Source organism: Lactuca serriola, chromosome 6 (assembly GCF_051521515.1).
Source record: "Lactuca serriola cultivar US96UC23 chromosome 6, Lser_US96UC23_V15, whole genome shotgun sequence".
NCBI lineage: Eukaryota > Viridiplantae > Streptophyta > Magnoliopsida > Asterales > Asteraceae > Lactuca > Lactuca serriola.
In genome coordinates this window covers 134233098-134245844 of record NC_136413.1, presented here as the reverse complement: position 1 = coordinate 134245844, position 12747 = coordinate 134233098, and the positions used below count along the sequence as shown (strand labels likewise).

General features: G+C 37.3%; 1 protein-coding gene across 2 annotated transcripts; it reads right to left on the bottom strand.

Annotated features, from left to right (window-relative positions):
• Positions 1-257: 257 nt before the first annotated feature.
• Positions 258-2761, bottom strand: LOC145056881 (protein LOL1-like). Of its 2 annotated transcripts, none has more exons than XM_079004603.1 (6): positions 2626-2761; positions 2282-2461; positions 1756-1869; positions 917-1030; positions 690-799; positions 258-481 (listed from the first exon to the last, which is right to left on the bottom strand). In XM_079004603.1, the coding sequence occupies exons 2-6, from the start codon at positions 2352-2354 to the stop codon at positions 443-445; spliced, it is 450 nt and encodes a 149-aa protein (XP_078860729.1). In that variant the 5' UTR covers positions 2355-2461; positions 2626-2761; the 3' UTR covers positions 258-442. The 2 variants fall into 2 exon arrangements, with proteins under 2 accessions (XP_078860729.1, XP_078860728.1); XM_079004602.1 differs by having other exon boundaries at positions 2542-2640.
• Between the last annotated feature and the right edge of the window lie 9986 nt (positions 2762-12747).

Genomic DNA, 12747 nt, shown 5'->3' with positions numbered 1-12747 from the left:
AACCTTTTATACTTTTTGATGTTGTTTAAAAATCCAAATATTATATTGATGAAAAAATCAAATTTTGTTTTAGGGACTCAAGCTTTATATATATAAATTTATATTTATCATCAAATACAAATTATATATGATATTGAATAGTGTAGAAGCTTTAAAAGAAATATGAAGACAAAAAAATACGAATATAAATTTTTTTAGTTGCATGACGTTTTCAACTTAAAAAAAAAACAAAAATATTCAGAAAAGACAAGACAAAATCACCCAATCCATCTTCTTACCATTTTATTTGTGGTTTGGAATCAATATACATTTAGATATATATACAAATGCTTTCAAGTTAATTTATTAAACATTAACAATAAAACAACGGTTATTAATAATAACGTTAATCTCTCGTACGAGAAATTTTATAACTCTATAGGTGTAACGGCATAGCAAAGTTTTAGGTGACGAGCTTCTGATCTACAGTGCTTGTTGAAGCCTGTGTTCATGACAACGGTAGATCATGAGAAAACCGTACGTTATTGTTTGGTTAATATTGATGTTGTAGTATCAACAATCTCAATATTAACAAAGACAAGTTGCAAAATTAAATGGTAACAACATACTACATTATTGGTCATTTAAACTTGCAACTTCAACTGCGTTAAATATTGTTAAGAAAGAGAAAAGTTAGGATTCCTGCTTACCCCAATAGATGTAATGAATTGGCAAACTGCACATTTCACGGATCGTGCACCATATGGGTACATCAATAGCATCTTACAATTCCCGCAATTGACATGTGCTACTTGATTTCCTGAAATGTTGTTAACCATTTTTTAAACGTTTTAAGAACTTCTTTTACTGACTGTTAAGTGGTGGTGGTGGTGGTGGTGGTGGTGGTGGTGGGGGGGGGGGGGGGTTGTAGTGGTACCTTCTAACGCCAAATTAATGGTGTGACAACACGAACATTGTACACTTGCGGCCCCACGAATGTACATGAGTAAAGTGTGGCAACCTCCGCATACCAATTGTGCCATTTCGGTACCTAGGTATGTTTAGGGATTAACTTAGTATAAAAAGACAAACCTAGATAACAAAAATGTTGGGTATCGTCGTATCGATATGAATTTTCGAATTTTATACATTTTCTATCTAGTTTTCATTGTACAATTAATGTATTAAGTTCGTGTCTAGACATCGTACTTCTTGTTTTGAGGACATTGTGATTTATGTTCCCCGTGTTGGTTGTGAGACTGGTTGCTGAAGGCAATCAGGGATCCGTATACATTTTTAAAATGCCAAAAGTGAATCACATGACCAATATAGAGAGATAAATTGCAGGGTCTCAAGACAAAAAAAATGTGTTGTATATCCATATTCATCATCCCTAGTAGTGACAAATATTGTAAATTTGTCATAATGCATATAGAAGACATAACCTTGTACTAAGGGGAGTCTATTGAAGAACAATAAAAAGTTTAAATTAAGTGGCTAACAAACTACTTAACATGTTCAAAACCACCATTATTGGTTTTTTAAAAATACTTTTAAAATGTAAGCAATTGAAACGTTTTGTTAACGAAATACCTTATTTGAACGGTATTTTATGAACAAAAAGATGTTCAAGTAGAATACTTTCTTATAATATCCTTTAAAAAATTGTGTTTTGTAAAAAAAATAAGTAGTTAGTTATTCATATATAACATTAACCAGATAAAGAATTCATTTATAAAAAAATATACAGAAAACTTCCAAATTTTTTATGCATACCAGGAAGAGGAACAGCAGTGACAGAATTGCAAACAGCACAACAAACCGAAGTTGCTCCAATTGGATAAAGCAAAAGATTTCGACATCCAGAACACACAAGTTGGCTTTCAGAACCTGTTCATAAAAAAACAATGTGTTCTTTTCAGATTCAACCAAACTTGATTTCAGTTACAAAATCCATACAACTTTTTTCTAGTTTTGAAAAAAGAAAACCCATATATACATTAGTATGAAATAAAGTTTCCCAACTGAGAAAATTTTATTTACAAAGCTTGAGTTTTCAAGATCAAAACTTGACTCGTGTTTGATTTATCTAATTACATAAAAAGAAGTGAGTTATAAAAGCTTTTCTTGAACCAGAAATGTAGAATCTTTTTACAAAAGCTTTTCTTGAACTAGTCAACTATATACATCAAGAACAACGGATTTTTTGGCAAGATTAAAACTTGTTGATATTTTTATCTCCTTGAAAATCAATAAAAAGAAGTGAGTTACAAAAATCAAGATGAAAATAAAGTTATCGTACCAGTTGCAGGTGGTGTAAAGGGTACATGAGGAGTTGGATATGGAGCTAAAGGAACTGGCATTGTGAATCTCATAAATAAAAGTCGAACTCAAATTTCTACTTCAAGTTCTCAATAGTCAAAGATTACTACTTTGGAAACATGGAGTCCAACCTTTTCACTTCCATATTCTCAACATCTACCTGTGAAATTCAAGAAACAAAGCATGGAGATTGTAAACTGTTATAATAATGCATAAAGTAGTGAAATTTGAAACACCCACATGAAGATTTGTGTTTAAGAAGCCATTGTATCTTTATGATATGAAATGGACTTCAATTATTCGTGGAGTAGGGTAAGCACATACCTTTGGTAGTTTTTGAGGGGGCATCACCTTCGTTAGGCTATCAACTTGCATTTCATTCCCACGCGTCGACTTCCAATTAGGTACAAAAAATGATTTAACTTTTAAATCAATTATTTTTTTATTTAAATTATCCAGAAATTAATGTTTTATTTAGTTTAACATAAAAGAATTACAATATGCTATAATTGATGTTTCCCTTGATATGTGTTTTATAAAACAAAGACATTCCAAAGCCACACGTTCTTCTTAAGCCAACATTGAGTGGGTACTTTTTGTCCACGTAGTCTTACAATGAAATTTGCCAACACACACCTCTTTTTTTTGTGAAAAATGCACAATTGGTCCCTAACATTTGGGATATAAATAATTAAATACCATACTTGTGCAATTTCTTTTTGAAGAGCATGATACTAAAGTTGAAGTCTGTATGGTATGATTCGAACTTTGGTCGACTGTATATTTATACATTTAATATGAAAATGCTAACACCACTTGTTGGCTGACATCAACTAAATTGTTATGTCTCATATATATTTTTTAAATGATAAATCTTCAACACAAGTTTTTAGTAGTTTACAAGAAGATTTATATATACTTCCTGTAATTTCCGATTAGCTCCGAGTTTTTGCTTATCAATTATATCTCAAAGTATTCTATCATATGTCAATTAACAATTTAAAAATGGATTTTGATAAAAACATTGGTCTTGTTGCTCTTTATGTTTTCATGGCCCAACATTCGATATGTAACACGTAGTGATATTAAAATCATTGATGTATTGTGAATGAATTTTACTAAAATAAGTCAGAAGTTTTGACCTTGGGACTTTTCTTTAATTTGTAGTTAATTGACTTATTGTGAATGAACTTTTCTAAAATAAGTAAGAAGTTTTGACCTTGGGACTATTCTTTTGTAGTTATTTAACTTATAGTGACATTCAAATTGTAATAATGATATAGTTTCCCCAAAGTTTAGGGTGTAATGTGCAATTTGGAATCGAAATTTACCCTTTGACTCAATGAAAAAAAGTCGTTGCCCCATATTAGGGAAGTTTACTTTTGTCTTATTATAAGAAAAACCTTGGCCACAAATTTATTTGCTACTTTTGGTAAATTTTACAAAACTTTTTTTTAACAGGCGGACTTTTGACGGGGCAGTTGGGGATTGTTTGTTACTTTATGTGGTGGTATTAAAATAGAGTTTAGAAAAAATTGTTTGTTAAACTCACATTGTGCTAATAAGTTTTTTCATATGTTCTAATAACTTGTGTATCAAAATTTTATTTAGTTTGATGAGATACTATCAAATATAAAGATTATTATGACGATATGATTTTTAAAAATGTTTATATAAAATAATCAAACATAATATTTGATAAATAACAATAAATAAATTGTTAATTTAACGAACAACATTTTCATTTTGTTAAATTTTGGAAGATGTAGATTATTTTTTTGGTTAGCTTCAATAAATTTGGTTATTTTAATGATTAACTTTATAATTTATTAGTATTTAGTTATAAACATAGTAACACTAAAAATATTTATATGAAATTTACCAAATGGTTTTGAAATTATGTAAAATATACTTGAATTGTTTATAATATCCTTCATAATATTATTATAATAAGAAACATGTTGAAAAAAATAAAACAAACTATGTTGAGTAATATAATTTAAAGTAATATGAGAAGAAGTTTGAATACGAGGGTCCAGTGTTGTGTTGCGTGCGCATAACACACACAACAATTTTTATATCAAAAGTCTTGTAAAAAACAAACAAATGTGAAAGAACAAGTGTTGCACATGTGTTGCGCACCGCAACTAGAAGTAGTCAAAATTGATTTTTCTTAAAAATTAAAGAAACAACCCTAAATGATATAAGGGCATGATTATGAGTAAGAGTGATAAAAGACCTTTTTTTTACTTTATAAACAATCATAATAAAAAGGGTTCAAAGAAATGAACATAGAGCATGCCAGAGAGATAGATAAGGAGAGGATTAAGGTTGTGAGATATAGTAAAAAATTGTCCAAATAAGAAGGGAGAGTTCGAATATGAGTGTAACATTTCAAAAATTCAAATAAAATTTCCACTTTTAAATTCATTTCAACCATATGGTAATCATATAAAAATAGTCGAGAGTATATCATAATAACATATTATCAGAGTACAAAATCCCAAAATCATGTGATGCGGACAATCATAGGTGAATGCGGTGCAATCAAGTCGGGTCCTTCCCTTTCGAGCTGGAAGTACCTTAAACATAAATCAAAAACCGTAAGCACAAAGTTTAGTAAGTTCCCATATAATACCCCATACCATACATACATAAAAGTCAAAGCATATCTGGGTGCTCGTAACCCATTTGGTCTCTTTCAACCGGTATAGGGTATATTTCAACCTTTTCGGTCTCTTTCAACCGGTATTGGGTATATTTCAACCCTTCGGTCTATTTTAACCGGTATTAGGTATATTTCAACCCTTTCGGTCTCTTTCAACAAGTATTGGGTGTATTCCAACCCCTTCGGTCTCTTTCAACCGGTATCGGGTCTATTTCACCCACTACCACTACCACATAATATCATAATAAAGGAGTCACAAAGATATCAAGAAAATACAGATATAATGGACAATAGTCACGAAGACACCATCATACTATAAACATAATCGAGTGGGCCGACATTGGTGTCTTCGACCTACAAATATAGTGAAGGAAACTTACCTCAAACTGAAGGTATCGAGTCACACTTGAGCGGCTGACTCGTAAAATCCTCTCTCTATATCAAAAGTATAGAAGCCTAATTAGAAATTATGTCAGTAATCCAACCCGAGGGTCCAAACCCTAAATCTTGACTTTTAAGGCAAAGGGTCGCTTAACCCTTGCCTTATTGGGCCTATCTCACCAAGACACCAAGGCCCAAATCCAAACTAGCCAAAAAGGCATTCCAAGCCCAACTAAAAGACCCTAAGGCCCAATATGGGCCCCATGGCTCCAAAATGACCTAAAGCCCATAAATGATGTAATACTACGGAAAGTCCCAAGGCCCAAACCTAAACAAGGCAAAAAGCCCAACAAAACTCGAGCCCAAAATCCTTTAAGCCCATGGACTACGTACGTACGGTGTACCTGGCTCGTATACCACACGTATGCTGTTGATCCGAAATTGGGGCACTAGCCTAGTACGTGCATCGTATACAGGAGTACACCCGACGCATTGGTCAGTCAGCCCAAAAACATCTCAACGTCTTAATCCAATAAGTTTTAACGTCAAAAATCCAGATCCAAGCTCATAAAAGTGTCTTCAGCCATAAAGCTTCAAACTTTATACTTTTGCATGACTTAACGGGACTCAAACCATGGATTAGTCCTTCTATTTCCCTTATGTGGTCACCAACTCTTGCATGGTTGAGTATTAACCTCCAAGATACAGTTATTATGACTTCATGCACCCCCAAGAGTCCAATAGGACAACTCAAATGGTCTGGAGTAGCCCATACTCCAAAAGACCAAGCTATATGACCAAAAGATGCTAAGTTGATCTAGGATTAGAATGAACAAGTTTCAGACTTTATACCTCCAATGGGTTAGCAATGATGCACAAACTTTAGATCTACAAGCTTCTTCTTGTCCTTTGCTTCTCCTCAAGCCTCCTTCTTCAAGATCACAAAAGGAACACTCAAAACTCTTATCAAGCTCAAGAATGCTCTTCAAGGTGGCTAGGGTTTCGAGATTAGCACAAAAGGCAATTGGGACTAATAAGGTAAAGAGGGTGAAGGCTTAATGTGTTTAAATAGGGTGAAAACCCTAAAAATAAGGGTTTTCCCATGGCTTGCGTATGTAGCGCGTACACATTGGTACGCTCAACGTACGTGTAACATCCCAAAATTTAAGGGTAAAAATTTCATTTTTAATATAACTAAAACATTATTGTAACTTTGTTCACACATTGAAAAGCATTTTAAATAAAACATTTATCAGAGTTCATTCCCAGAAATCACATATTGCGGAAAAACATTGGTGTATGCGCTGCGATTGTACCGAGCTCCTTTATTGAAAATTGGAGGTACCTGAAACCAAAACTGAAAACCGTAAGCACGAAGCTTAGTGAGTTCCCAAAATACCACATACCATACATATCAACTGATCCATACATGCCATACATAACCGTGAGCCATACATATATGATAATCAATAAAGGTGTTATATGCCACACATAGTCTTGGCATTATGCCACGGGCTGCCACGTGGTCTTTCTTGCCAAGTCGGGGGCCACCCCAGGGTCTCACAGACAAGCGCTAAGAGCCACCTCCTAGTCTTCCATGCAAGCATCACAAAGAAACCTAGCATACATACTGCTCTACTTAGCCAATTAGCATACAGTGTACCAGGAGCCACCTCATGGTCTTTCTTACATAATGCCTAGGGCGAACCCACGGGTCTTCCTACCATACATAATAGCATACAGTGTGCCAGGATCCGCCTCCCGGTCTCTCATACATAATGCCTAGGGCTAACCCCCGAGTCTTCCTACCATGCATCAACCAAATGGGTCGGCATTGGTGCCTTCGACCCATGCAAACAGTGAGGAGACTCACCTCATACTGCTGAAGTCCGCGGATAAAGATGTGGCTGCTGGCTGACAGATCCCCAAACTATCAACATCAAAACAACACCTAGTTAATAATTTTGCTCTAATACATAACCATAAGTATACACTTGGGGTAAAAGGACCATTTCACCCCTAACCTAGCTTGGTCCAAAACCAAGGCCCGAACTCACACTCTGAAGGCCCAAAAGCCAAACAATTAACCAAGACCCATTTATGGCCCACCTATGGACCAATTTTCGAAACTAGGCCTAAGCCTTTCCAATGGACCTTATCCTAAAGCCTAATAATTTCCTTAGTCCGTAAACTTGTTCCCAATAGGCCCACGAAGGCCCACAACAACTTAGTCCAAGAAATGGCCCAACAAGAACCCAAACCTAATTAGGGTTTTTCAAATAAAATGACTATTAGGTTTAAGTGTTATTACTTAAACCATTAAGGACTTAACCCATTAAGTCCATCACTCCACTAGACCAAGCATACAATGTGATCGACATAAGCCATAACTTCAATCCACTGGTCCAAACGCAGGTTTCGACAATCCAAAACTAACATCTTCAAAAATTAGGGCTTTCTAATCCCTAATTTGGGTTTCTAACACAAGCACATGCCAATTAGTCAAACGGTTAGGCTTTTAGATCAATTCAGGTTTCATTAGGTCATCTAGGTGGTGGTGGTTAACGGTGGCGTACGGCGGCAGCCACCACCTCGTGGTGGTGGTTATGATTCTAGACCCAAAACATGTGCAAGCATCTCAAATAGCAATCTATTCACACACAAGTGTACACCGCCACCCAACACGACGGCTGGCGGCGACAGAAGGTTGCAACATGGTGGCAGCCACCACCTCACGGTGGTGGTAGTGGGTTTTCCAGCCAAAAAATCTCACATACAACATCATACCCATAAATACCCATGAAATACACTCTCATACACACAAAAACACAAACACATCTAACCCTCACAGTGGCTGGTGGCAACAGAAAGAAAAAGGTGGCGACAACCACCTTGGTTGGCAGCCATGGTGGTTTTCCATGCTTTTCGTCCAATGAGTACACCTACGATCGTACAACAGCACCAAAACATGCGCGCACACACACACGAGCAGAACACCCACCACGCCTGACTTTGGTATTGGAGGAGGAGAATGACGACAGAGGGTGACGAACAGAGCTGTGGAATGATGCAACGGCAACAACGGCAACGGTGGCGCCAACACACAACATTCAGCGGTGGCAACGCAGCCTAGCGGTGATCATGGCAGCACGACGAACGTCTTGGAGGAAGGAAGAATGGCGATTGACAAACAACAACAACAACAACAACCGCGGTATTGGCCTTCAAGCCCATCATCAGAGTCGCTCATTTAGTGGTTCAGTATGGTGTCACGGAGGCGGCGGCTGGGATGAGAGGGATAAGGGTGGCGGTGCCGGAGGTGGTTGAAGTGAGGGTGGCGGCTAAAAGAGCTTCTTGGGGTTAGGGTTACGGGACAAAGGTGACGGGTTATATGCCCGGTCACTTTTCAACTTCCCATATATTTACAATTCCAGCCCCTCCATATCAATTTCTTTCAACATGAACCCATAATTTACCAAACAACCCTCGGCCTTCAAAATTCTTTACAATTTAAGTCCAATATTTACCAAACACTCCTAACTTCTAAAATATTTATAAACTAATCCGGAAATTACACTTAGCCCATAAAAATCTAACTTATGAGATATTCAACCCTTCCTTCTCTAAACATTACAATTTAAATCCCCATTTTACTCTTTATCCCTTGCTTCCCAAACTTTATTACAATAAAGACCCCAATTTCTAGAAATTATGACATTTATCTCCTTATGAGTAACACTGGTAACTAATTACGGATTTAGGGCTACTATTCATTTATTAATCTTTATCTGTTTATTTTTTTAATAAACGAGATATTGAAAATCTCCCCCACTTAAATCAGATTTCGTCCTCGAAATCATTCCTTACCATTCCTTATACGCTAGACAACTTGATCGACATGGCCACAATTCCGAGCATAACCCCATCCTTCCCAAGGCAATCAAAGCCAACCCTCACAGGGTTCTAAAACCTGAAGATGAACGAAATCCTTGCATTATGATCATATTACTCAATCTAAAATCTGACGTCTCAAAATGGTCTGTCTCCCTGACAAACCGCCCACACCGAGTCATTGCTGAATTCATTGCACTTATCTCTCAACTAGCTACTCAATTTCTGATAACTTGAGCTTCCACTAGAAAATAGTGTCAAAGACCAAATGTCCCATGCAGAACACTTATACTTGACAGAAGGCTTAGATAATCCTTCAAGTAGTAGATTCATCCCTACAACAGTTAGAATCATACAAGAGCTGCAAAACAGGTTCAAATCAATTACTCTAAGATTATTTAATCCAAACTGCAAGTGACTTAGCACTTTTGAGCAACAGGCTACTCCACACACACATCAATCCCTCGAGTTACTATTATTGCCTGAAACATCACGCCTGGTCTCCAACAACTTACCATTTTCCCAAATTCGATCGTACTGTGGCCTACTCACATTCATGCAACTGATCCGCCCTAGCCTAAATCATCTGAATGAATCTGTGAGTGAATCACAAATCTGTCACATTTTCACTGTCGAATAGGGACCGGTGAATGCTACAGGCCACCTCGCAGTCTTACCACACTCCCATACTAACTGACCACTAGTGAACGCTACGAGCCACCCCCACAGCCTTACTATACTACTATACTAACGACTAACTAACGAATGCTACGGGCCACCCCGTATTCTTACAATGTTTCAACTCTATCTACTAACTAGTGAATTCTACGAGCCACACCCCAGTCTTACAACACTTCTACACTACTTGCTAATTGGTGAATGCTACGGGCCACCCTGCAGTCTTACCACATTCCCCACGCTATCTGGCTGCTCGTGAATGCTACGACTATCCCGCAGTCTTACAACACCTTCCTTTCTATCTGGTTGCTGGTGAATGCTACGACTATCCTGCAGTCTTACAACACCTTCCATGCTATCTGGCTGATGGTGAATGATACGGCTATCCCACAGTCTTACATCACTTCCCACGCTAACTTAACCGCTGACCATGGTCTTACTGCTGATCACCAATCCGAACACATTCAAAGTCGAGAACCCAAACGGTCTAATATCCCACACTGAACTCAGGTCCTGAATGGGATCCTTAACCTGGTTCCCCATAGTCTGCTACACATCAATCAGATGTGATCCGAAAGTCAGGAAGTTTCCCAAACTTCCAATTCACACTATCCTCCATTCAGGCAGCCACTTGGGTCACCTTTCCTTTCCTTATGGGGATACGAGCTCATCCTAATTTCACACTTGCTTCTGTCCTGGCCCCTGCGTACCTGAACGGTTCTCCCCCACTTCGATCCGACTAAGTCTCCATGGCATACGAGAAATGGAAGGATTTCCAGTCCTTCCTACCTTCCAATGATCGATCTGCTAACAATCGGTGCTTACTAATGCTAGCGATCCATTATTAGCCAATCTCAACGATTACCTAACTCCTGGAATCCGGAAGAATACAAATGAAACCTTAACCAGTCTGATAATCCAAACCACCTCCCATGAAACCATACCAATTCCTTGAGTTCTTATGCCGACGAATAAGAACAATAACTCTCGCCATGTACTGATTAATCTTTACTCTAATTTCTATCCTCAATGAATCATTAAACTCTAACCGACTTCAGTCCACGCGAAGGTACGACATCTAATGATCAAACAACTCACGCAACTGACACCACCATCTTCGTGCTACCATGCATTCCTAGCAATGGTAGTTCCTTGAACTCCAAAGTTCTTCCATAGGCAGATGTCGATCATACCCAAATAGATGACAGAACCAGTGATCCCCGACTTCACTGGAGAACTATCCTACTAATTCCTGACCAAGGATCCTCCAACCAATACTCCTGAACAGATTCCGACAAAGACCCAGAACAATAACGGTATACGTGGGATCCACTCCGCAAGATACGTCCATCTGAAGATTCCTCAAAGAGTCCTCGGCATGCAAAATGACATATGACAATCCTTGATAACTCATACAATAGCAAAGAACTGACCCGAGATCTTACTTATTCAAACTCAATCAAAATTACAAAGCGATACCAATTCCCTATATCCACTTGAAGTGGTAGAAGATAACATACCTGCAAACATCTGAAGGAATCCTGACCACTTCCTCCTAAGTTACCTCGACCATCCTGAGGACATGGTGCAACACTCCCTTCTGATCCCAATGACAGGAGCTAACAGTATGATCCTCCTGTTGGGTTTTAAGCATTCTAACACTCTTATGGTGTACATGCAACCCTAAATAGCATGGATCTATGTTTTCTCTATTATACATGCAAATATCAATTTTTCAAGGTATTGTTCTAACTAGCATAATATAAAGTACATATAATATAAAAACTAGTAGAATTACATACCTCTTTATTGGTGCTTGATTCCATGGAGCTCAAGAGCCTAGTGCCGCAAATGTGACATGTCAAATGGTTCACACAACACCATGAACAACTTGGAATAACCATGAGAGAAGATATGAGTCTTATCACTCTATGAAATCAGCTTGCCCTCTATGTTATGCACTAGTGCCAATTTCACCAACCAATGGGGTCTTTATATAGTGTGCACATTAGGGTTACACCATGTAACCTATGACTTTACCCATTCCTTATGCTCCATGGGTTTTAACCTCCATGGAGTATCCATGGGCCACCACATGGGTTAAACCCAACATAAGGAATCATGGATCATAAGCCCACATATATAAGAATCAATGATTTACACAATCAATCCCGATATATTTAATTAGTCTCTTTTATGATCACTAAATTAATTCCAAATTAATTCTTGATCAATACTAATTAAATAATATGATTTCATATTAATATATTAGAACTTATAATATATTAATATGTCACAAATATCTTTTTCTCATTAAAAGGTCTACCCAAATGTTCCGATGCCATGCAACCCAAATAGACCATGCCGGGTCGGGTCAAGTATATACCAATTATAGTTATGGACTTAGACACTAATCCAACAGTCTCCCACTTGGATAAGTCTAATAACTATTATTGCAAGTATAACTTCACAACCTAACCACCAATCGTAGCTCTTAAAAGCTGCTGCCGAACTCTAAACAAATTAATGACGTGCCCATTAGATAAGTGATAATATATTCCTCCATTCTAGATATCATATGGACTGAGACATGTATTATAATCATTCTCTCTGTCCATTTGTTGTTTCCCGATGTCTGATTTATGACGACCGACTAATTGAACAAATCAAATCAGTCCAGGCTTGGCCAGGCACTTATGGGTGTCATCACTAAATCATCGAGGGGCCCACACATATCGCTTTTATCCCTTTAAGGGTAAAAGGAATGGATAAACTGTTGGATTAATGTCTAAGTCCATAACTATAATTGGTGAGACTTGACCCGACCC

Bases quoted from the DNA above. Each gene is read 5' to 3' on its own strand.
- LOC145056881 (XM_079004603.1), bottom strand. From the start codon at position 2,354: ATGAGATTCACAATGCCAGTTCCTTTAGCTCCATATCCAACTCCTCAT. The intron at 800-916 runs GTACCACTACAA...ACAACATTTCAG, and splicing joins CATTAATTTGGCGTTAGAAG to GAAATCAAGTAGCACATGTC. The intron at 482-689 runs GTAAGCAGGAAT...TCATGAACACAG, and splicing joins AATTCATTACATCTATTGGG to GCTTCAACAAGCACTGTAGA.